The 26,604-nt window shown below is 37.9% G+C and overlaps 1 protein-coding gene and 1 pseudogene across 1 annotated transcript; one reads left to right on the top strand and one right to left on the bottom strand.

The window, feature by feature from the left end:
* Positions 1 to 6,846: 6,846 nt before the first annotated feature.
* Positions 6,847 to 8,142, bottom strand: LOC101967850 (protein FAM47E). Its single transcript, XM_005324044.3, has one exon. It carries the CDS (start codon positions 8,140 to 8,142, stop codon positions 6,847 to 6,849), a length of 1,296 nt encoding a protein of 431 aa, XP_005324101.3.
* The window catches only part of LOC110598010 (MOB kinase activator 1A pseudogene), a 32,403-nt pseudogene continuing 13,939 nt past the window's right edge, over positions 8,141 to 26,604 (top strand).

Here is a 26,604-nt window from a genome sequence, read left to right as displayed (position 1 = left end):
TAAAAATTCTTAATAAAATATCAGCAAATTGCCTTCAACAAAGTAAGAAGATGGTACAACATGCAGGTGGGTTTTATCCCAGGGATGCAAAGATGATTTAACATACTCAAATCAATAAATGCAATTCACTACATGAGTAGATTAAAAACAAAAATCACAGAGTTAACTGGATAGACTCAGAGAAACCTTCAACAAATTTCAGCAGCCTTTCGTGATAAAAACACTGAAGAAACTAACCATATAAGGATTTATCTCAGAAACTAACCATAGAAGGATTTATCTCAACATTGTAAAATCTATGCATAACAAACCCAAAGCCATCATTATTGTGAATGGGGAAATTTGAACAAGACAAGAATGTCCACTTTCACCACTCGTATTCAATATAGTACTAGAAATTCTAGCAAAGCAATTGGGCAAGAGAGGGAAATAAAAGAGATAAAAATAGGAAAGGAAGAAGTAAAATTATCACTGTTTGCAGAGGATATGATCCTATACCTAGAAGATCCAAAAAGCTCCACCAGAAGACTGCTAGAGCTGATAAACAAATTCAGCAAAATGGCAAGTTACAAAATCAACATACAAAAATCAATAACTTTCCTGTCTATGAATCTTCTGAGAAAGAAATTAGGAAGCAGTCCTGCTGAGGGCCATTGTCAAGTAGGATTGACGCATCGAAATTTCCTTGCCAGCGTACCCCATGTTGCTTAGAGGACATTCGCTGGGACATTGCATGTATGCTTTAGTAAGGTGACCTTGCTCAAGGACCAGGGCGGATCCGGGTTTAGAGCTGATCAGGTTTTAGGGAGTATCCAGTTCTTGGGTTTAAGGCGTTCTGGTTTAAGACAATATGGGTTTTAGGGAAGTTCGAGGTTTAAGTTTATTGCTGCTGGGAATAGGGCGTTCCTGCTGCCTGAGTTCCCGCTGAGTTCTCGTGGAATTGAGAAAGTATTTGGGACGTGAATTGTGCAGGCAGATTTTAGATTTCCCCTGAACGTGTGTGGAGGCCGGTGTGAGTTCGGGAATAAAGAATTGCTGTTTGAATCTACAAAGCTGTGAGTGGCTTGTGATCTTGTGATCTTGTGCCCAGCCAAGACTGCGGCACAGTCCCATTCACATAACCTAAGAAAGCCTAGGAATAGATCTAACCGAGGAGGTGAAAGACCTCTACAATGAAAACCGTAGAACACTGAAGAAAGAAATTGAAGAAGATGCAAGAAGATAGAAAGACCTCCCATGATTGTAAATAGGAAGAATTAATATTGTTAAAATGGCTATATTACCAAAGGCAACATACAGATTCAAGGCAATTCCCTTAAAAAATAAATTATATTCTTCACAGAACTAGAACAAACAATCCTAAAATTCATCCCAAAGAGTAAAAGACCCAGAATTGCCAAAACAATTCTAACCTGAAAAAGCATAATACCTGACTTCAAATTATACTTTGAAGCTATAATAACAAAAACTGCACAGTACTGGCAAAACAAGACACACAGGCCAATGGTACAGAATAGAAGACAAACATCTACAGTCATCTGATCCTTGACAAAGGGACCAAAAATATGTTGGGGAAAAAGATAGCCTTTTTAACATATCATGCTGGGTAAACTGGTTATCCATATGTAGAAGAATGAGACTAGACCCTTGTCTGTCATCCTGCACAAAAGGCTACTCAAAATGGATCAAAAACCTAGGAATTCGACCAGAAATTGGGCAAATCTTAAAGGAAAATGTAGATTCAACTTTTCAACATATAGGTGCAGGCAATAACTTTCCCTCTAAAGCTCAGGAAATAATGCCAGGAGTTAATAAATGGAATGACATCAAATTAAAAAACTTCTGCACAGCAAAGGAAACAAGAATGTGAACAGATACCCTACAGAATGGGAGAAAATCTTTGCTAGCTACTCTACTCTGTCAGACAGAAGATTAATATCCAGAATATATAACAAACTCAAAAAAACTTAACTCCAAAAGTCCAAATAACCCAATTAATAAATGGGCAAAAGATCTAAAAAATTATTTCACAAAACAAAAAAGAAAGAAAAAAATAAAGAACCCACAAATGTCCAACAAATATATGAAAAACTATTAAATATCTTTACCAATTAGGAAAATGCAAATCAAAACTACTCTGAGATTTCATCTGACTTCAGTTAGAATGGCAGCATCAAGCATACAAACAATAATAAATGCCTAGGAGGATATGGAGGAAATGGAACCCTTTTACACTGTTGGTGGGACTGTAAATTAGTATAACCACTATGGAAATCAGTATGGCAGTTCCTAAAAAAACTAGGAATGGAACAACTATATGACCTAGCTATCCCACTCCTCGGTATTTATCTTAAAGAATAAAGTCGTCATACTATTGTGATGCATGCATACCCATGTTTATAGCAGCACAATTCACAATAGCCAAATTATGGAACCAGATGAATGAATGATTAAATAAAATGTGGTATACATACAGAATAGAATTTTACTCAGCCTTGAAAAAGAATGAAATTATGTCATTTGTAGGAAAGTGGATGGAATTTAAGAACATTATGTTAAAACAAAATAAGCTAAACTCAGAAAGGCAAGGATTATATGTGGATACTAGAGAAGGAAATGGGGGGAAAAAGATGAGATTGAGTGGGAGGGACTCTTGAAAATCAAAGAGATCAGTAGAGTAGAGGAAAGGGACCGGGGCAAGTGCGGAAGGAAGGAAAAGGGAAAATACTAGGAAATGACATTGGCCAAATTATGGCTATATTGCATGCATGTATGCAATACGTAACTAATATGTAAGCACCAATCCCATCATTATGTACAACTGTAATTTGCCAATTAAAAAAGGAAAAAAATAAAAAACTTTAAAACAGAAAAAAATCATATAAAAATATTCATTTCAAAATGGATTAAATACTTAAATATGAGTCCAAAAATCATAAAACTACTAAAATAAACAATAGAGAAAAAGCTTCTTGGCATTGGCATCTATTATGGTGTGGTTATGAGGTGTGCCCCAAAAGCTCCTGTGTTAATGCAGAAAGTAAAATTATCAGATTATGAGAGATGTAACCTAATCAATGGATTAATCCATTTGATAGGTTAATAATTTGAAAGGAATAACTGGATGGTAACTACAGGCAGGTAGGGCACTGTTGTAGAGGACAGACAAGGCAGGGCACTGAAGATAGCAGGAAATAGTTTTATTTGGCTGTAGCCAGGTTCAGAGGGTCCAGCTTTCACTTCAATCAATTAATACCTTGAACCCCAAGTTCAGGTAGTTTCAGTACTTCATACCCAGTGGGTAAGGGAAGGGGCTTAGAAGTTCACAGTTTGCAGAAGTTCACATAAAAGCAGCTTTTCTTTCACTGTTCTGGGTAAGTTAACACTTCAAGGACAGCATCTGAGAAAGGGAGAGCTTCTTCTCCCATTTCTTTCTTCCCCCTGCCAGCTGTTACCATGGACACCAACTGGTAACTTCTCTTATCTTAGAAATATAGACATCTCTGTGAAGCTCCAGCACAAAAGGCCAGAGGCCTTGTTAAAGGATCTCTCTCTCTCTCTCTCTCTCTCTCTCTCTCTCTCTCTCTCTCTCTCTCTCACACACACACACACACACACACACACACACACACACACACACACACTTTGCATTTGCAAACACACTTCTACAAACTACTATACTGGATAAATGTTTGTGGAAAAACTAGTAAGGGGGCATCCAGCATCTGGAGTGCTGATTTCTTCCAGGCCAGTGGCCAAGGAAAATAGGAAGTTTAACTACATTGAACTCTTTTGTAGAGAATCTTGCTGACAATCCTAAAATCAGCCATGGTGAAGATTTCTGGAGAAGCCCAGTTACGATTTTCTGTGGAGAAGGGGGTGACACTACTACATGGCTGGAGAAGGTGGGTGACTAAAGAAGTGCCCTTGGGGATTATGTCTTGTCCCCCTGGCTTCTCCTTCTCTCTTTCTGTTTCCCAACAACCCTCCACTGCCACCCTCCTGCCATGATATTCTGCCACACCTTATGTCCAGACCAATGGAGTCGGCTGACATGAACTGAACCTCTGAAACCATGAAACAGAATAAACTTTTCTGCTTCTAAGTTCTTGTCAAGTATTTTGGTCATGGTGCTGAAAAGCTTACTAACACAGAACCCAAAGCATATACAACAAAAGCAAAAACAGACATGTAGAATTGTATTAACCTAAAAACTTTCTGCACAGAAAAAGGAAAAATTCAACAGAGTAAAAAGGATCCTATGGAATTGCAGAAAACATCTGCAAGCCATATCTCATAAAGGATTAATATTGAAAATAAATAAGGGATCCATACAAATCAACTATAAAAATTCCAGTAGTCCTATTAAAAATGAGGAAAAGACCTGAATAAATATTTCTCAAAAGAGGATATATAAGAGGAGAGTATATTTCAGTGGTAGAGGAGTTATCTAGCATGCAGGAGGCCCAGGGTTTGATCCTCAGCACTGCAAAAAGTTGGAAGGAAGGAAGGAAGGAAGGGAGGGAGGGAGGGAGGGAGGGAAGGAAGAAAAGAAAGAAGAATGGACACAAATCACCAACAGTGAGAGGGAAAGATGCTCAACATCACTAAACATCAGGAAAATGCAAATAAAATCTACAATGAGATTTTACTTCACCCCTGTTAAAATGGATATTGTCAGACAGAAGATAAATGTTGGCTACCAGGAGCAGCGGAGCTCACCTGTAATCCCAGCGACTGGGGCAGGGGTTGGGGATGATTGCATGATTAAGACCAGCTTCAGCAACTTAGCAAGGCCCTAAGAAACTTAGCAAGGCCATGTCTAAAAAATAAAATAAAATAAAATAGCTGGGAATGTAGCTCCATGGTAAAGTGTCCTAGTTAAAAAAAAAAAAAAGTGATTGCAAAGAAGTAGAGAAAAAGGAACTCTTTCCCACTGTTGACAGATATATAAATGGGTACAGCCATTATGGAAACCAGTATGCAGATTCCTCAAAAAATTAAAAATGGAACTACCATATTATCTGCCAACTCTACGTCTGAATAGATGGCCAAAGTAAATGAAATAAAATCTTGAAGAGTTATCTGCACTCCTGTGTACACATCTCACCATTACTCACAGGTATCAAGATATAAAAACAATATAAATGCCCATCAACAAATGAATGGATTGGGCTGGGGATGTGGCTCAAGAGGTAGCGCACTCGCCTGGCATGCGTGCGGCCCGGGTTCGATCCTCAGCACCACATACAAACAAAGATGTTGTGTCCGCCGAGAACTAAAAAATAAATATTAAAAAAATTCTCTCTCTCTCTCTCTCTCTCTCATTCTCTCTTTAAAAAAAACAAAAACAAATGAATGGATCAAGAAAACATAATATATATACATACATGGGATTATTATTGTGACTTTTAAAAAGGATGCTATCCTGCTACTTGTGATAACATGGATGAATCTGGAGCACATTATGCCATTTCAGGGCCAGATGCAGAAAGACAAATGTCGTATGATTTCACTTACATGTAGAGTCTTAAATGCTCAAACTCATAGAGGCAGAGAGCAAAATGGGAGTTGTCAGGCTCTGAAGGGGAGGAGATATGAGGAGATAATGGCCAAAGTTTCAGCTATATAAGATTAATTAGTTCTGGAAATCTGATTACAACCATATGACTATAGTTAAGAAAACTATATGATACACAGTTTGCCCAGAGTGTTGATCATAAGTTTTCTTCGAATACACATCAAGAAGAATGAATGATAGGCATTGGAATATAGCTCAGTGGTAGAAAGCTGGCCTAGCATGTGTAAGGCCCAGGGGTTTTAATCCACAGTACTGTGCACAAAATAAATAAATAAGTAGGAAGAATGAATAAACAAATATACACTTTTTTAAAAAGTCCTTATAGATAAACAAATAAATAAAATTAAGGTTGTAGGGCTGGGATTGCGGCTCAGTGGTAGAGCACTCGCCTAGCACGGGCAAAACCTGGGTTCGATCCTCAGCACCACATAAAAATAAAGGCATTGTGTTGTGTCCATCTACACCTAAAAAATAATTTTTTAAAAAAAATTAAGGTTGTAAAACCTCCAAAGAACCTGAAACTAATTTTCTTAAATATGGTTACTTCTGGGAAAAATAAAAACTAAAGTGCAAGAAGAGAAAATGGAGTAACATGGTTTTAACTACAGATTTCAAGTTTTGTTTGCCAAAATAATTGCTGTAATCATTTCATTAAAATTTTATGCTGAATATGGTGGCACATGCCTATAATCCCAGGGATCCAGGAAGCTGAAGCAGGAGGATCACAAATTGAAAAACAGCCTGGGCAACTCAGTAAGGCCTTGTGTCAAAATTAAAAATAAAAAGGACTTGGAGTGTAGCCCAATAGTAGTAGGCCCCTGGGTTCAATCCCTAGTACCAGAAAAAGAAAAAAAAAGTTTCATGTAAGTGGAACTATATAAGTTTCCTTTTATTCAGCACAATTATAGGATTTTGAGATTTATCCCATGATGTAACTGACATCACTAGATCATTTTTAAGAGAAATTCTGCTTTTATTTATGGTGTTATGCATTTTTTACAAATAATTGAGATAATGATATAATATTCTCAACTGCTATAAAAATGTGAAAAAGTGTAGGTGAATGTTGCTTTCATACTTGATACAATGTCTACAATATGGATGGATCCAAAGCAGTTTATTGAAAAATGTTTATAAACATGAAGTGTTGAATTTACAAATGTTGCCAAAGTTGTACATTCATGACAGGATGGTCACTGTGTATTTTGATTGATGCTTGAAATGAGAAAAAGAAATAGCCAAATAAGTAGTAAATTGAAAACCATCTAGTCATCGTCATCATCATCTTCATCATCATCTTCATCTTCATCTTCATCTTCAGTGCTTTCATGAGCTTTTATTGCTTTTGGTATAGGAGTCTTAACAGAGTCATAATTCCATCCCTTCCTGATAAACAGCTTCTCCAGGATGTCTGGCATACTGTAGCCTTTGCTCATGATGAAATCCTTAAAGGCAATTGTCCCATAAAGATCGTCAATAATGTCTGGTTTAGGAGTATGGGGTTTTTGACTTTCACGTAAGACCTTGGGGTCAATCAATGGTTCATCATTGACTAGCTTTCTCCACAACTTGGGCTTCAGGTACCATGCCCCATACCTAATCTTCACCCAGTCGGGTTTATAAGGATTCTTGAATTTGTGGAGTTTCCTCTCAAAGTCTAGTTCCTGTATGGAGAATCTTATCTCCTTCACTTTGTTTAGCTGGCTGCAGAACTTGAGATCAGAAGGAAGCAGATTTATTTTCTTGATGTGGTAGTCATCATAGGTTGGTTGGCACGCATAGTCAATGTCAACCTGTTTCATCATGAACTCTTCATCAATGCCCAAGTCTCCAAAAGTAGCAACCCATTTGCAGAAGTCACTAATTCCTTTTGGTATGTGCTTATGACCCTGTGAAGAGGGCAAATCTTTTTTACTTGACTTGTCTTCTTCATGAATCAATATTTTTTTATTTGACCCGGAAATCTTGGGAGGTTCCGGGAAGCTTCTTTTAGTACAGCGTTCGGAAACCTTGCGGGGTTCCTTGGTCCCTTTGCCATGGCCCTCACAGTAAGCCCACGTGTCTTCCAGCTTCCTGTCAGGGTCCAGTACTTCCAGCACCTTTAATAAGATTTCTGCAGGGAGATCTTCTTCCAGATTTGGGTAATGAGCCAAGGGATGCTGGGTCAGGCTGGCTTCGACATCCGCTACAAACGCCTTGCGTGCCAGTTGAGCCCTTGAGAGCGTGGAAAACAGACCTGCATTCTTGGACTTCTTGCGACTCTTCTTGGGGGCAGGCTGGGGAACTCTGTGAGAAATCGTTGGGAGAAAGGCCTCTTTGCGGCTCCGGCCCCGAGTGATCAGATCCTCACTGGAGGGACAGCCATTCCTGAAGTCATCCAATCCTTCTTTAACGAATACCCACCGCCGGCTATCCAGCGAGGTGGGGAACTTCAGAAGCTTTTTCTTTTGCTTTGCAAAACACCTGGAAGACAAACGGTCGTCGTACCAGGGCTTGCTGGTCATGCCCAGAGAGAGTGGCTCCAATATCCATGGCCGGAACCGCCACTTCTTTTCCGCCATGGTACCTGTGGCTCCAGAGCCACCGATCGTCCAAGCAAGCCTCAGCGCTGTGTTTACCCGAGGCCCCCGCGGTTGCTAGGATACTGGCAATCCGGGTTCTCCTGGAGGGGCAGTGCCCAGCAATCCACCCAGCTTGGTCCATTTTGTGTATGTCCCTTGTATGGACATAATGCACTATTTATCCACATTGTTTTCTGATTGGGACAATTACAGAGAATGCTTCTATGAACTTTTGTATCCACATTCTCGTGGGAGCATATGCATTCTTTTCTCTTATGTAAATTTTAGCTAAGAGTTCAATGGTGGGATCATGAAAGGTGTATGTTTAACTTTTTTAAGCAACCACCAAACGTTTCCCAATTGGGTGTACTACTTTTTTTTTTTTAATTTACAGATAAAACCGTTTGTCTTTATCAAGTATAACACGAGTTTCTGAAATACACACACACACACACACACACACAAAAAAAAAAACACAATGGAATAACTAAATCTAGTTAATCAATATATGCAATATTAACTCCCTTAGTTGTCATTTTTGTGTTGAAAACAGTTAATATTAACTGTCTTGGCATTTTTCAAAAGTAACATACAATGGTCACTATGTTATAGAATAGATCTTTTATTTGGACTTTTTCCTCCTACTTATCTAAAATTCTGTATCCTTGGACCATGTGGTTGTACTATTTTGTACAACTTTCTAGCAGTGTATAATAATTTCCATTCCTCCTCACACTCCCAACATTTGTTATGATTAGTCATTTTAGCTTTGACTATTTTAATAGGGATGTAGTCCTACCTGCATTGTGGTTTTAATTTGCAGTTCTTCTAATTCTGTTCTTCTTTTACAAAGTTGTTTTGTTTGTTTGGGTTCTGTTATTTCCTTTACATTTCTATGGGAATTTAAAAATCACTTAGTGAATATCTACCCCAAAAAGCTTGTTTAGACTTTGGTGAAGGTTATGTTTACTCTTTAGATTAAGTTGAAGATAAATCATAATAATATTGAGTTTTCTGAGTCATAAAGAGGTACATCCCAATTCGTTCATGTGTTCTTTTGTTTATCATAAATCATAGAACTCACTCATTTGTCTTCCATTTCTAAGGGACCAGTCTCTGCTACATTATGTCCACTGTCTTGCAAACTATTATCTTAAAGATTTGTCCTGATTTTGTTGTTGTTGTCTCAAAACAAAACAACAACAAAAAAAACTGGTCCATTTTAGTTTATCTTGTTCAGAAAATGTTTGTATTAGCCTGTCACCACCATTCACATGATGCTGCCTTCTCCAAGGTCACCAGAGACTTCAAAAGTATCAAATTCCTCACTACATTATTATTGACTCATTATTTGAAAGTGAGGATCATACCCACTTTACTAAAACCAACTTCTTCCTTAGATTATACTATTCCATTTTGGTTTTTTCTCCTAATGTTCATAACAGATATTGTTTTTTAAATCCACAAATTGAATACCAAATTCCTCATCATACTACATTAGGCATTTTACAAATATGATCCAGCATAACTCCTCTTGTTAGGAAGTTAGCTATAAGCAGGTGGAAAGAGCGATAATAAGGAGAAACAACATTTAGGGAGGACATCAAATGTGTACTTGAGGGACAAGTCCATAGGTCACAGGAATGGAAAAAACAGGAAACCTTAAAAAAATAGACAACCATCTGGTCACTTATAACCTACAAAGAAAACAGGAACTGATATGTCAAACCAACACTGGCCATAGTTAATCATAACTCCTTAAAGGAACTATTATTTCAAAAACATGTCAAAGCCATCTTCTGTGACCTGGTCATTAGGACCCTCAAAAAAAAATTCTGAGGGCCATATAAAATGACAAACAAAGGACAATAAATAACTAGTCAATCAAAGGAGGTATGATAAAACAAGACAACAAAGAAACCCAGACCCCATAAAAACCCAGACTTTGTAACAACCACACCGTCTCTTTGGAGATTGTCCACTCAGTGCTAACCTGTGTATACTTGCATTTTCATTCCTCTAATAAATTCTTGCTTGCTATTCTGTTCATCTTGCTTAAAAATCCTTCCTGTGAGAATACAAGGCCCAATTGCTGTAGAACCCTGTGGTCATTTCAGCTCCACGGGACCCCTTACAACACTCTTTTAGCATTAAAAAAAAAAAAAAAACTCTAGTACACAAATTACTGATTAGAAATCATTTCTTGTGCGTGGCCTGAACTTATGTTTTTTTTAGGGAGGGCGGTACTGGGGATTGAATTCAGGGCATTCAATCACTGAGCCACATCCCCAGCTCTAATTTTGTATTTTATTTAGAGACAGGGTCTCCCTGAGTTGCTTAGTGTCTCAAGTTGCTGAGGCTGGCTTTGATCTCACAATCCTCCTGTCTCAGCCTCCTGAGCTGCTGGGATTACAGGTATGCACCACTGCACCTGGCTGAACTTATGTCTTTTTAAAAAATTAATTTGTTCATTTATTATTTTACTCATCACACATTTGTTAAGTTTCTATTTTGTGCCAGAGTGTGGGCTGTGTCTTCAAACTAATCCAATTAACGATACAATTATCTTGTTTCTTGGCGAGAAAAAGAAATATAATTTACTTTGTGTTGGCCTCAGAATGAAATTCACACTATTTATTTGCTAGATAGAATCAGTCTTTGCATATTAATTATTTCAAAAGTTTTGTTCAAATTTCATTTTTGAAGCATACCTTTTGTGAGTATTGAGTAGTATAGATTCAGATTGTAAATGAATGAAATAGAATTAAATGGATCAATACAACTAGAGTGAACTAAGATTGATGTCAGAAGCTAATGTATGAGGCCAGGAAATAAAAAATTCAAATGACTAGGAAAACAGGAATTTGGGGATTGGAGGTGTAGTTCAGTGGCAGAGTGCCCTGGGATTGGAGGTGTAGTTCAGTGTATAAAGCCCTGGGTTTAATCCCCAGCACCTGGGGAAAAAAAGGAGGGGGAGGGGGAGGAGGGAGGGAGGGGGAGGAGGGGGGGATGAGGGGGAGGGGGATGAGGGGGAGGGGGATGAGGGGGAGGGGATGAGGGGGAGGGGGAGGAGGAGGAGGAGGAGGAGGAGGAGGAGGAGGAGGAGGAGGAGGAAATACTAATCACTAGCAGAAATTTCCACTTAGGGAGGGGGACAAAGTGACATTTCCAGATAAAAAACAAAGATGGGGATGGGGCTCAAGTGGTAGCCCGCTGGCCTGGCATAAATGTAAAATAAAGATACTGTGTCCACCTAAAACTAAAGAAATAAATATTTAAAAAAACAAAGACAGTATTTCCTAACATTAATGGCCAATAATAGTTTTTTTAAAAAGCTTTGGATATTCAAATACTTTGTAAAGTTCAATCTTCCAGTCTTGTCATATGACATTTTATTTTCCATATAGGGAAAGATAATTGCAACAGAAATCACACATATCTGTTTTACAACTAATGAGTGAAATGAAATGAATAAGTATCATGCAATATAAGTAAAAAGCTCACTTCTTCTATCAAGGAGATTACATTACTGTATGAGAATCAGCATCCTCAAATTATGTATCCTATTCCAACCAGAGAAAGGATGATTAGGGGGCAGGTCTATTAGAGTAAACCTGCTGAGAGTATTTAACATCTTCCAAAGGTATATCTCTGAAAAGTGATCGTTGTAGGTTGCCAAACAGGTTGCTCAACCGCTCCACACTGTATTTCTTCAAATAATAGGGAATGTGTTAATGCATCTGTCTTAAAGGTCATTGTTACCATAGACATTGCTTCTATACAGCAACACATAATAAAAGCCTTTTACAGCTTGTAATCAAGCAATAATTTTCAATATTAGATTTTCTATCAAGAGTTTATACTGTCATTTACTTTACCCTTTTAGTTTTCATTTTTATTTTTCATTAACATGTCATAGTTATTTCTCTATATCCTTAGCTTCTATGTATTGTTCTCTCTTTCTTTTAAAATATCACTAATATTTGTATATAATTACGTTCCAAATTAATCATATGCTTTTTTAAGCTTTCCTAAATTTGGTCTCCCTTTAAAGCTTACTCAGCAAGTCATCTCAGGCCTGCTTCATTTTTGTTCATCCTCTCTGAACTGCAAATTCATCAGCTTTTGCCCTTAACTTTCACTATGGAAACATGCAATTGGTTCTTGTTGAAATACAAAAAAAAATAGCTCTTATTTTAGAGCTGGGTGTGGTGGTGCATGCCTGCAATCCCAGCAACTTGGGAGACTAAACTAATAATATCATAAGTTCAAGACCAAACTCGGCGACTTAGTGAGACCCTGTGTCAAAATAAAAAATAAAAAGGGCTGGGGATGTAGCTTAGGGGTAAAGTGTTTCTGAGTTGAATCCTCAGTACCTCCAAAGGAAAAGAAAAAGAAAAAAAAACACAAAAATTAAATAACTGAAACTCAGCTTTGAATAGTCATGAGAGGTACAAATTATTTCCTGCAATAATTCCATATTTGATATAGGGGAAATATCCAAGAATAAATGTCATTCCTGATTTCTCAAAGGGGATATATCACATATCCATTCACATATGTATTTGAAATCTGGTGCACATTACTTTCCTTATATTTGTTTAGATGATATAGTTAATATGTTTTATCAGTTTAAAAAAAATCATAATATTCTTGTTATGGACTTTCTAGTTTATCCCTTCAGCTCTTCCTCCTGATGTAGAAAACTCTTCTTTAAAAACAAATACAGATTTACTAAAATAAAATGTACATATTATACAATTCTTTCACTGAAAGGACACAAATCAATGGTTCTTAGTGTATTCACAGAGTGTACATTGCCACAGTCAATTTTAAAATGCTGTCACCAACCCCAAAATAAACATCACAACATATTAACAGTCAATGTTCATCTAGCCCACCACTTTAACCATTGGCAACCACTAATCTACTTTCTCACTCTTGAAATTTGCCTATTCTGGACATTTGTTATGAATGGAATCATAGAAAAAAGTGGTCTTTTTGACAGAATTCTTTAATTTATCATACTCTTTTCAAGTTTCATCTATGTCATAGAGTATAATAGTACTTAATTTTCTTTTTATTGCCAATTGATTATCCATTGTGTGGATATACCATATTTGATTTATCCATTTATCAGATATTACCAAATATCTGATGGACATTTGAATTGTTTCCAATTTTGTTTTATTCTGTTTTATTTGTACCAGGAATTGAACCCAGGGGCACTTAAAATTAACTATGGAGACAAGTGCATGGAGTACTGCATACATAGCTTACATTAAGAGTGTCTGAGTGGCAGGCCACTCCCCTCATGCACGAAGTGTGAGTGGCAGGCCTCTTACCGCATAAGTACAGCCCTGGGCTTGAGGCCATGTGTTACAGTCCCTGCACTTGCTCCAAGGCCCACTACTTAATTGGTCGCTGCAAGGACAGTTAGCAGAAATTGCATTGGTGGCTGCCTGTAATCTGCTTAGCTATTGCCTGAGTATATATACATGGTAACTACGCAATAAAATCAGACATGCTTCCTGTTTTGGTCTCCGGAAGTCTTGATTATCAACTCTGCACTCACACTATCCTCAACCCTGTTCCGTGGACCTCCTTGCTGGATTAGAGAGACCCCACACACTTAACCACTGAGCCATGTCCCCATCCCTTTTTAATATGTTATTTAGAGAGGACAGGGTCTCACTGAGTTGCTTAGGGCCTCGCTGTTGCTGAGGCTGGCTTTGAACTGGGGATCCTCCTGCCTCAGCCTCCTGAGCTTCTGGGATTATAAGCATGTCCCACTGCACCCAGCTGTTTCAAACTTTTTAAATGAATAATGTTGCTATGAATATTTTCATACAAGTTTTTGTATGACAAACGTTTTCATTTCTTTTGGATAGGAATAGAATTGTTGGGTTATAAAACTATGTGTTTAACCTTTTGAGGAACTACCAGGCTGTTTTTCCATAGTGTCTTCACTATTTTATATTCCCACCTGCCAAAAGCCAATGTCTTGGCTTGGCACCAGAATCACGAGGCACTCACAGCTTTGTAGGTTCAAACAGCAATTCTTTATTCCAGCTCTCACACCGCCTCCACACAAGTCCAGGGGCAAACGCGTTCTGCCGTCTCCACGCACAATTCACCTACTCCACGAGGCTCTCTCCAAATCCCATTTTTATCTCACGAGAACTCAACGGGAACAAGCAGCAGGAACACCCTAATCCCAGCAATAATCTTCAACCTCTAACTTCCCTAAAACCCATTATCTTAAACTGGCAACGCCTTAAACTCAAGGAGCTGGTTACTTCCTCAAACCTGATCAGCTCTAAACCCGGATCCGCCTTGGTCCTTGAGCAAGGTCACCTTATTAAAGCATGCATGCAATGTCCCATCGAATGTCCTCTAAGCAGCATGGGGTACGCTTGGCAAGGAAATTTCGATGCATCATTCCTACTTGGTAATGGCCCTCAGCACCCACCAGCTAGTGAATGAGGGTTCCAATTTCTCCATAATCTCACCAATACCTACAATTATCCCTTTTATAACTATTTTTATGATAGCTATCCTAGAATGTATGAAGTGATATCTCATTGTGGTTTCAACTTGCATTTTCCTAATGGTTCATAATATCAAGAATTTTTTCATTGGTTTAATGTCCATTTTTATATTTTTGTACAAAGGACATGAGTATACATTTCTTCATTTTAAAATTAAGTTATTTTTTCCTTTTTCTTTTTATTCTGTAAGAGTTCTTAATATATTTGACATATGTTTCTAAATGTTATTAAAGTTTTTTCTAAGCAGATTATTTAAAAAGTAAAGAAAAATGTTTTTCCAATTTCTTATTAAAAATAAACAATAGCTGGATGGCATGACACAAGCCTATAATCCCAGTGGTTTTGGAGGCTGAGGCAGGAGGATCACAAGTTCAAAATCAGCCTCAGAAACTTAGTGAGATCCTAAGCAACTCAATGAGATCCTGCCTCAAAATAAAAATTAAAAAGGCTGGGGACATAGTTCAGTAGTAAAGTGCCCCTGGTTTGATCCCCAGTACATACATACATATATACATATATACATACACATATACATAACTTAAGAAAACTGTTTTAAAAGAGAAGACCAAACTCTGGTTTTGCCTCAATATTTAACACACAGATAATTTTAATAAAACTTTATAAATAAATTCATCCAGTCTTATAGCTTTGACTATATAAGATAAGATTCCTTTTCAGCAAACATTTTACAAATTATTTTTTAATTTATCAGCTTTTTTCCCCTGTATTTTTTTTTTAAAGAGAGAGTGAGAGAGAGAGGGAGACAGAGAGAGAGAATTTTAACATTTATTTATTTTTTCTTAGTTCTCGGCGGACACAACATCTTTGTTGGTATGTGGTGCTGCTGAGGATCGAACCCGGGCCGCACGCATGCTAGGCGAGCGCGCTACCGCTTGAGCCACATTCCCAGCCCCTTCCCCTGTATTTTTATTTTTCTCATTCTGGAACAACCAGTCATTCTATTTAGAATAGAATTAATTACTCCATTTCTTTTTTTTTTCTTTTTAAGAGAGAGAGAGACAGAGAGAGAGAGAGAATTTCAATATTTATTTTTCAGTTTTCGGCGTACACAACATCTTTGTTTGTATGTGGTGCTGAGGATCGAACCCGGGCCACACGCATGCCAGGCGAGCGCGCTACCGCTTGAGCCACATCCCCAGCCCCACTCCATTTCTTTTAAACAAATAAACATCTTCATGCCCTTAGAACCTTCCTTGCCAAAAATACATCTTACCTTCCTTGCATAATTTGAATACAAAGTTGCTTTTCTTATAATTTCTAGTGTTTTTAATTCCATATATCAAATTAGAACTTTTAAGTTTCAATAACCTTAATTTTTAGTGAAAACTAGGAAGTACGCAATTGTGAACTGTCTGTAACATTCCAACATTCTGTAGATTAATCCAATTTCATAATTTCTAAAAACATATGCTTCTCCAATAATACAATTTCTCATGCTTATTAACAGAACCAAATATCTTTAGCATCTCTATAATCAAAAACCAAAAGCAGAAAATCTTAAACATATTTTGTCTTATTTAGAACTCAACCAGACATTTAATGAATATATCTCACTTAATTTAACTTAACATAACTTTAAGGTTTCAAGGCACCAATGACATTTTTAAGTGATTCTTAAGTGCACATGTTTTATAAAACATAATCATTATAGAAAAGTTCATTTAAAAACTCTATTCCACTTACATTAACTCACTTTTTTTAGCAATTATACTGGAATTTCTCATGAAAATTTCACTAGATATTTTAAAAAACTAGCCATCATCTTAATTTATTTCTCTTACTGACAGACAAAGCAGGCAAGTATCAAAAATATCACAGAAATAAAGAACCTAAAAAGTTAAGCATATGGTTCTTTCTTCTTTTTAATTGTAAGGCTTGACATATATTAAGCAATTCTTTTTTTGTTTGTTTATTTGTTAGCAGGACTGGGGATTGAACTCAGGGCCTTAGAACATGCCAAATGCCAATGTCTCGGCTTGGCACAGAATCACGAGCCACCACACAGCTTTGTAGGTTCAAACAGCAATTCTTTATTCCTGCTCTCACACCGCCTCCATACAGGTTCAAGGGCAATCCCCATCTCCTGCACAATTCACGTCCTAAATACGTGAACTCAGCGGGAACTCAGGCAGCAGGCACTCCGCCCTACTCCCAGCAGGAATAATCTTCAAACTCCAACTTCCCTAAAACTCCTATTGTCACGCCCTAAACCCAAGGACTGGGAATACTTCCTGCAGGATACACCCTAATCCTGGATCCACCCTGGTCATTGAGCAGGGTCACCTTTCTCAAACACACAAGCAAGGTCGCAGCAAATTTCCAAGGCAAGTCCATTTAACATGGGGTACGCTGGCAAGGATTACGATGCATCATTCCTTCTTGGCAATGGCTCTCAGCAAGAACACACAAGACAAGCATCTACCACTAAGCTACACCCATATCCTCAGCTCTAAGCAATTCATTTGTATTGTGCCTTTTGCTCTTAGACTGGATTTATAGTTTTATTAATTTAAACCTCTAGTAGAGATAACATAAGCTTGTTATCTAGTAAACATAGGTAGGATAAAATATACATCTGCATTCTATTTAATGATGATAGTCCCAAAGATATTCATGTTTATATTTTATCAAAGATTTTTATACTAGCTTTATTTAACAAAGATTATCATACATCATGTGAACTTTAAAAAGAACATTAGAGTTAGTTTCTATATTTCTAAGTGTTTTTAAATATTTGATTTACATACATGGTCATTTGTCTCTAAGCCAATTTGGCTAGAATTCCTTTAAGGGATTTAAAAAATTAATTTGGTAATATAATCCAGAGGTAGAAAAATCTCACAAATGCATAACAAATATACATCCATACATAAACAGACAGACACAAAGATCTCAGAACTTTCATTCTAAAATTTTAGCTGTGAACCAGGTAAACTAATATAAAATTCACTCGTTTCTAAGAGAATAGCTGAATCCAAACTGTGTTTCTGGCAGATGGAACAAATTAAAATTATCCAGTGAGATAGCTAGAACTTTTTGCTAACATTTATAGAAAAGACTTTTGAAGATTTTTTTGTTTTTTTTCTTCCAGTTTCCAAATAGTTCCTTTTTTTCTCCCTTCTAATGATAATCATCTCTCTGAAGTTTCTATTTCAAAAAGATGACTATCAGATCCTAGAGAAGGCAGAGTAAGAAATTTACATCTTAAACATGCAGAGAAAAGATCCACATTTTCTGCAAGAAGGAGTTTTGGGGCATATTTATTTATTATCAGAGGTCAATCTTATGGAAGCTAGGAACTAAGTTTTAGGTGACTGACTGAGGAGACATCTAAGTGGCCACCATTTAGTCTATTTCCAATTAGACTTTTTCTATTTAGCCTTAGGCAGTTGCTTTTGGGGGACTTTGAAACGCTTGAGAACAGAGGTGCCTGAAGTTCAAGTGACTGAGAGGTTGGAGTGGGAAGGTAAGTCTGACAAAAAGTAGAGGGCTGAAGGAAGTAGAGGTTTGAAGGAGGACATATCAAGAATTCAAGGTATCTGAATGGGGATCAAAGTTGGCAAAAAGAGGAAAAGAGAACAGAAGCAGATGGAAGGAAGAGATCTCATAGGAGCTGAACTGCAGAGGTCGTATGCTCCATTATAAAGATTAATTAAAGCCAAGCCTGGTGGTGCACGCCTGTAATCCCAGCAGCTCCAGAAGCTGAGGCAGGAGGATCAGAGTTTAAAGCCAGCCTCAACAATTTAGTGACACTCTAAAACAAACAAACCCTGCTGGGAATGTGGCTCAGTGATTAAACACCACCACCCCCAGGTTCATTCCCCGGTGCCCCCCACCAAAAAAAAAAAAAAAAAAATTCAAGTTTCAACAAGAAAGAGATGGACAGAGCTGGTATAGCATATAGTAATCAGGTGTTCAAGAAGAGAGTTTCCCTCAACCAAGAAGTTTCTACGGAAGAATCATGACCCTATGGAAAGAGCAGAAAGGATTTCAAAATTATACAGGGAGAATATCTGCTTTCACTTTAAACCAATTCTGACTATAAAGCTCTTTTACAAAAATTCTTTCAGAGTTATTGGAGACAAAATTGAACACTTTATATTATGTGCATATACAAATATGTAACAACAAATTTCACCATTATGTATAATTTACTAATAAGAAAAGAAGAAATCCTTTAAATAGCTAATTATTTGGTTTCAGGCAGGACAAAGAGAAAATATTATTCCTGGAAGTATTGAACTATTTTTCCCTTTTCCTTCTTTTAAACCAAAAGTCTTTATTGAATGATTCATATCCAAAACCAATAAGCTTTTTATGACTCAATCGTGGATGTAAGAGGTATCCTCAAAAGAGGGTACAAAAACTATATCCTTCCCAAGATCCAGAACCACACTTTAAGATAGACTTTAAGACACAGATCTCTCCTCTCACTGCAGAGCTAGCAACAGTCAGAATATTAGCAGTGAAATTAACTGATGCATGCCTGCAAGGGACAATTTGCACCCTGACAGGCAGAAAACCATGCTAAGCCCTCAGGACACAAAATGAGACAAACAGAAAGGTAATAGCTGTCCCTGGAAAAGGAAAGCTCAATATTAATCAGGTATCCTAAAACCAAATTTATACCAGAGTCACAATCCAAACAAACATTTTTCTCCTGCTAATTTGAATTTGGGAAGGAAGGAGCAGGAGAAATTGTTACCTTCCTCTTTCAACAGGACTGATTGTAATAGATATTCAGGAGACCTGATCTTGGTAAGAATCTCTTACCTTTCCCTGGCTTATGTTGGCTGTCAAAGGATCACTCTCATCTGCAGGCTCCAGAGCAAGTGGGGTGTCTCAGGTGTCCTATTGAGTTGCTAGAAACCAAAAGAGAGAAAAAGTAATATATTATCCTTACTGATTGTACAAGGTTCATAGCTGAGGCTCCCACAACAAGTGACATATTAAAATCAGAAAATTAGACAAATTTATTTAACATAAGTTTTTGGTTTCTGTTTTTTGACAAAGGAGCATGGACAAAGCAGAGTGTGGTGATCTAGTGGTAATAAACTTGAAGGAACTTAACAAGGCCTGTTTATTCAGATTTTTCTCAGTGCCTGTCTCTCCAGAGACAAGGATGTTCATTTCTCCTGGGTACAGGGAGCACAACTCTCACGTGAGGATCTTCATGACCTACTTTAAAGGAAGTTCAGCTAGGTTTTTATGTCAACATAAGTGGCAAGGGGAAGGTAAGAGGGACCCTACTGTCAGTGGCGGCACCATTTTAAAGATGTCTTCTGGGATGGCCCTGGGCAGCAACCACTGTAGTATTGGCTGCACAAAGGACCACAGGTGGAGTAGTCCTCCCGCAGGAAGGGGGCGCTGACGCCTGATAGGATGTGGTCCTCTAGCAAATAGAAGACACCGATAACTCGCACCGCTGAAATTACATGCCCAGGTTATCTCGGCAGTGGGGGACCAGGTGGGTAGGGGTCAGAGGGGACAGTGCCTCTTGGGTTGGGTTAGTGGTGAGCCATGCTGGAGTGGACAAGTGGGCCAGGCTTACTGCTAGCCCAGGAGCATCCCTTTGGGACCCGTCTGTGACCCTTTCTCTTAAAACCAATGGTGGGGGCTGGGGATGTGGCTCAAGCGGTAGCGCGCTCGCCTGACATGCGTGCGGCCCGGGTTCGATCCTCAGCACCACATACCAACAAAGATGTTGTGTCCGCCGAGAACTAAACAATAAAACATTAAAAATTCAAAAAAAAAAAAAAAAAAAACCAATGGTGGGTGCTGCTCCTGGGGTGAGTAGGTGACAGACAGAAGTGTGGCTTTCTCCCTGTCCCTGCCAGGATCCATTTGGCCCCAGCATGACTTTTGTTTTTTATGCCAATGCGTTGAATTGGCTGTCATTTGTTTCTGGTAGCCACATGAACCAGTAAATATTCATATCCGCCAACTCTTTGTGGGAAAAATAAGTTGATATGAACAAAACTTATTGCGTGAATTTTTGTGCTAATGAGCTTTGGGAAGCTGATAGAGTTTTCTGTTACCTTTTTGTTTTTCATTTTTGCTGTTTTAATAAGTTGAACTCCACCTATCAACCCATGAAGCTCATATATGCCATAAAATCTAATAGTAGGAAGGACATGTAATGCCACAAAATTTCAAAAAAAAAAAAAAAAGGAAAAAAGCCATCAGAAGAGATATGAGTATGCGTTTTGGGGGTAGTCACTTGTTTTCTTTTTTGTTGGTACTGAGAAATTGAACCCCAGGGTGCTCTACCACTGAACTATACCTCCAGCCTATTTTAAAAATTTATTTATTTATTTATTTATTTGTTTATTTATTTATTTATTTATAAGTTGCCTAGGGCCTCCGTAAATTACTGACCTCCAATTTGCAATCCTCCTGCCTCAGTTTTCCCAATTGCTGGAATTCCAGGCATGCACCATTGGGCCCTGGCCACTTGTGCCTTCTTGTAACTGTCAAGAAATCAGTATAGAATTCAAGAAATTGGACTTGTGCATTGTCCTGTGTCTTGTTTACTTAGAGGTTCTATTACTCTCAAACAAATTAAATATCATAAGTATTTCTGAGATCATCTTTTATATTTTTGTAGGAAAAGGCTTTTGTCCTCTCGTTTGAAACAAAAATTATTGGTGGATTATAATTATGCATGAGAGCGGGGTTCATTATGCCATATTCATGCATGCACATCATTTGATCAGTCTCATTCCCCAGGACCTTCCTTTTCCTCCCTTCTTCCCCCACCCTTGATCTGCTTCCTCTACTCTACTCATCTCCTGTCTATTATTATTGTTATTTTCATGAAATCTACCAAATTGTGCTATATCCTCTCTTTTTAAAATATGCACCTTTATAACTAAAATAGACAATCTTGAGCTGTTTTCTTAAACTCTTTGCTCCTTATCTCATGTAAAAAGTGGTTGAAACAGATTATCTAGCTTGGTGGACCAAAATAATGTAAATCAAAAAGATTTTTTTTCATAAATACCTGAAAAACCTATGTGGAGAGAGAAATATTAAAGTATAATCTTAATTATATCTAACCAAAACCAAAGAGCTTTAACCTTTTATGAAAAACAGAATGAAGCTTTTGTATTTTGGAAGTAAGCATACTTTCCAAGAAGTTGGAACAACACATTTAGAAAATAATTTGCCCTTGTGTATTAGATTTCTTGGTTTCCAAGAAAGTTTGCAGCTGATTTGCAAATATTATTCTTTTGCCCCATTTCCTCCCAAGATTAGTGTTCTTAAGAAACCTTAATATTTCTTTTCAGGGTTGTTTGTTTGTTTTTGGTTTTCTATACAAACTGATAAATGAGTAGTCCTTGACTACTCATTTAAGTAGTTCACTTGTTGTTACCATCCTGCCTCCATGACTGTTTAAATACTGAAGCAGCATTTTTTTTTGGGGGGGGGGGAGAACTCAGGGGCACTCGACCACTGAGCCCCATCCCCAACCCTATGTTATATTTTATTTAGAGACAGGGTCTCACTGAGTTTCTTAGTGCCTTGCTAGTGCTGGGGCAGGCTTTGAAATTGCAATTCTCCTGCCTCAGCCTGCTGATAAAGCAGCATTTATTTTTGAAAAAGGTTGCATTGCCTGTCCCCTCCGACTAAGAACATATTTACTCTATTACATTAAAACCCAGCTCCAGTTTTCTTCCTAGTCAATAACAAGAATAGCATGGGTTGGTGAAGAGATTAATAGGCTTGGCAGCAAAAATATTATAAGACCCTTAGTATATATTTCAATATTTGTCAATTATTGACTGTTGGCCAATGTTTTATCCCAGTGTCTGTTTTTCTTTCATTTATCCATGTAAATAGGGCCAAATTCAACTGGAAATTTTGAGCAAGAAACACTTTGAATTGTCACCAATAACATGACAAAATACACATTAACAATATCAAGATGACTTTAAATGCCAGAAAAAAGATCCAACTATCCAAAGGTAATAAATTTATATTTTTAAATATATTCAGGTTCCTGACACACACCCCCGCCCCCCAACAAAATAGGTATGTGGAGGGCAGCAGCAGCAAGGGATCCAAAACATTTTATTTTGTTTCTCAAAGACTATGAATATTGGTTAATGTAGTGTTACTGCGAAAGTTTGAAAGTGGACTCCCCACCCTCAACCCAGCCAGGTATTTCTGCCCAGATCTTGATTACCTTACAAAGTGAGGAAAGAGAGAAACTAAAGAAAATTCAGCAGATCCTGAGGAAGCAAACAGGTGAAGTCTGTTTCCTAGTTTTGTCAGATATGCAGAGTGCATATATTTGCATATGTAGAGAAGTTTCTGGCATCTTAGAGCCATTCTGTATTTGATCACTTGCTAAAGTAATGTTTATCTACACTCAAAAATTCACTTTTTTATCTGACAGAAGAAAATAAATGTAGAAGTATAATAGAGGATTCATATTTGAGTGGGAAAAGAATCAGTACTGATGGTAGTGTCTGATTTGATACTTGGTAGAATCTTAGATTTTATTTCTGAGAATAAGATTTACATAACAAGGCATGACATTTAATTTTATGATTGTGTGATTTTTTTTCTTGGTTTGGGGTATTGAATCCAGAGGCGCAAAACTTCTGAGCCACAACCCTATCCTTTTTTTTTTTTTTGTATTTTATTTAAAGACAGGGTCTCTCCAAATTGCTTATGTAAGCAAAAATAACAAACAAAACAAAACAAAACGGCAGCAGACCTTGGATCAGCAAGCTGTCTTTATAAGCAGTGGTGGAATGGCACATTTTCAAGGGAGAAAATGGTGACTGGTTCCAAGAGGGGTCTGTGTTTTATAGGTCTTAATGAGAGTTAATCATAGCAGAATGTTTAGTGTGACTTTCCTGACATGCCATGCTGGCTGGACAGTCAGGAAACTAGTTGTGCAGGTTCAAAGCCTAAATCAGGAAAACAGCTGTAAAGTCTCTCAAAACCCATTTATATTGAGATGAAGGTTCCAACCCATCCTTTGCCTTCTCCACCCGGGACCCATTGTCACTGGGAAAAGATAAAAGCCCAGGGCCCTGGGCCCTTTGTTTGCCTTCCCCTTCTCTCTCTTCCCAGATCCCACTGTCCTCCTTTTCTCCCTGAGGGTTGTCATTTCCCTTTTCTTGGAAGATGTTATTTTCCATATCCTTCAGTTTAGACCCCTACTAAATTAATGAAGTTGGCTTTAAATTCCTGATTCTCCTGCCTCAGCCCAAGCCACTAGGATTCCAGACATAGACCAGTACACCCCACTGATTATGTGATTTGTACAGGGATTTAGTCATGTAAATTATATATCTCAAAACAATTTTAAAAGTAGGTTCACTGCATGGTGGCGCATGCCTGTAATCCCAGTGGCTCCCAAGGCTGAGGCAGGAGGATCACAGGTTCAAAGCCAGCCTCAGCAAAAGCGAGGTGCTAGGCAACTCAGTGAGACCCTGTCTCTAAATAAAACACAAAATAGGGCTGGGGATGTAGCTCAGTGGTTGAGTGCCCCTGAGTTCAATCCCCAATACCCCCACCCCACCCCCAAAATATAGGTTCACTGGCTCATCAATTTTTTGGAAATGCAAATTACTAACATCTCCCATTGTCAGCCATCATCTCCAAAAGATGTTCACATAAAAACAGCATTAATATTAGAAGAGGAAAAGGAGGGGTCTTGGGCTGGGGATGTGGCTCAAGCGGTAGCGTGCTCGCCTGGCATGTGTGCAGCCTGGGTTCGATCCTCAGAACCACATACAAACAAAGATGTTGTGTCTGCCGAAAACTAAGAAATAAAATATTAAAATTCTCTCTCTCTCTCTCTCTCTCTCTCTCTCTCTCTCTCTCTCTCTCTCTCTCTCTCTCTCTTTAAAAAAAAAAAAGAAAGAAAAGGAGGGGTCTTGGGTTGTATCTCAGTGGTACAGCACCTGCCTTGCATGTGTGAGGCACTGGGTTCAATCCTCAGCACCACATAAATAAATAAATGAATGAATAAATAAATAAATAAATAAATAAAGGTATTGTGTTATGTACAACTAAAAAAAAGTTTTAAAAAGAAGAGGAAAAGGCTTAAAATTTCACAATGGCTGTAGGGAGGACAGAGATGTAAAGATCTGGGTTATAATGAGGTTTCAGAATAATTGCAAATCATTTTACTTTATTTTTGTGTTACATTTTTTATATTGCAGTTCCCATGGTTAACAAAGCCTTTGCACATGATCACTCACAGTGTGCCTTCTTCAGACAAATGCCACTAGACAAATCGTTAAAATAGCCATTGCTCAACTTTGTTGAACAGAAGCATTTTCATCTTTTCAGTCTAGCCTAAAGTAAGACTTCTGGTATACTGGTCATGGGTCATGTTTTATTCTTGGTTCTAGGTAGAGAGTAGACATATCAATTTTGTTAAAATTCTACAAACCATATACTTGTGCATTTGGTGGGCATATAAAAATATTTAATAAACAGTAACTGAAACATAGTTAGAATTAAGTTATTTGAACAAGTAGGCATTCCCTGACAGTAGGAGCATAGGAACTGTGGACTAGAAGATTCTTTTTTTTTTTTTTTGCCCTTACTCTCCACTCCTTCCTCCCCCTATACCCTTATCTCTACTAATCTTTCTGCTATTTACTTATAGTTTTTTTTCAATTAGTATCTTGTAGATATTTTCTCAGTATATATCCAAAACATCTAAAATCAGACTACTATAGAGGTGCAGCCACATCAATATTTATAGCAACACAAGTCACAATAGCTAAGATATGAGAAACCTATGTTATAGTTAAAGCTTTGCTCCAGGGTTTCATAAACTGACTTCCAGACCACTCACGTATAATCGAATCAAGCCTTTATTGAAGCACACCGGTGGCGGCTGACCAGAACATAAAGCTGTTCCCCTGATCAGCCCTGAACAATTGCAAGGGCACTCCTTATAAGCCTGAAAACCGCAAAAGGGATGTTCAGGGGGTCTAGCCAATGCAAGCAAGCCAGGTTAGAGAAGCGGGACAGTGCAGTCAAGCGGAGGGAAGCCTAACCAATCACAGTTAGCCCAGTCAACCCAGTTACAGAAACAGAGCCTCGTTACCCTAGTTATAGAAACAATACCCCATTAGATAGTTCCATGTTATTAAAGGTTTCTATAGAAAAGGAAAAGAACATCTTGCCCCAGTCATGACTCTTCTACTTGGCATGGTTGTTTTACAGGATGAAGTCATAAAACAAAATGGAGTCACATTTGCTCCTACTACCACACCTATATGCCATTCAACAGATGAATGAATAAAGAAAATGTGGTATATATACACACAATAGAAATTATTACTTAACTTTAAATAAGAATGAAATTATGGCATTTGCTGGTAAATGGATGGAACTGGAGACTATCATGCTCAATGAAATAAGTCAGAACCTGAAAAAGTCAATGGTTGGACATTTTCTCTGGTATTTGAAAGCTAGTCCAAAATAGAGGGAAAAAAAAAAACAGAGAAGAAATGGGGGTGGGGAAAATTCTATCAAAATAGAAGATCAGTGGAGTAAAAGGAGATAAAGGAAGAATAGTGGAATGAATCTGGCCTCAATTTCCTATGTACATATATGAATAAACAACAGCGAATTTCACCATTATGTGTATCCAAAGCTCTTAATCAGGGCAACACAGTGTGTCTGAGACTAGTGCCCTCAAGCCACCTCACAGTGAAAAAACAAACTGCTATTAACCGTTTGCTTTCTGCTGCCAGTGCCCAACTTCTCTTAATACCTCATGACCTCTGGCCATTGCTCCTTATTTGGCTGGCTTCCCCTTAGTCTCTCTCTCATCCATCCAATAAATCCTCCCTACTTACTTCAGTTGTACATCTCTCCAGTACCAAGACTCATCATGGCCTCCCCGCTT

This window comes from Ictidomys tridecemlineatus, chromosome X (assembly GCF_052094955.1).
Source record: "Ictidomys tridecemlineatus isolate mIctTri1 chromosome X, mIctTri1.hap1, whole genome shotgun sequence".
In the NCBI taxonomy this organism is placed as follows: Eukaryota; Metazoa; Chordata; class Mammalia; order Rodentia; family Sciuridae; genus Ictidomys; species Ictidomys tridecemlineatus.
Note: the sequence above shows the minus strand (reverse complement) of the source record. Positions and strands in the feature narration are given on the sequence as shown.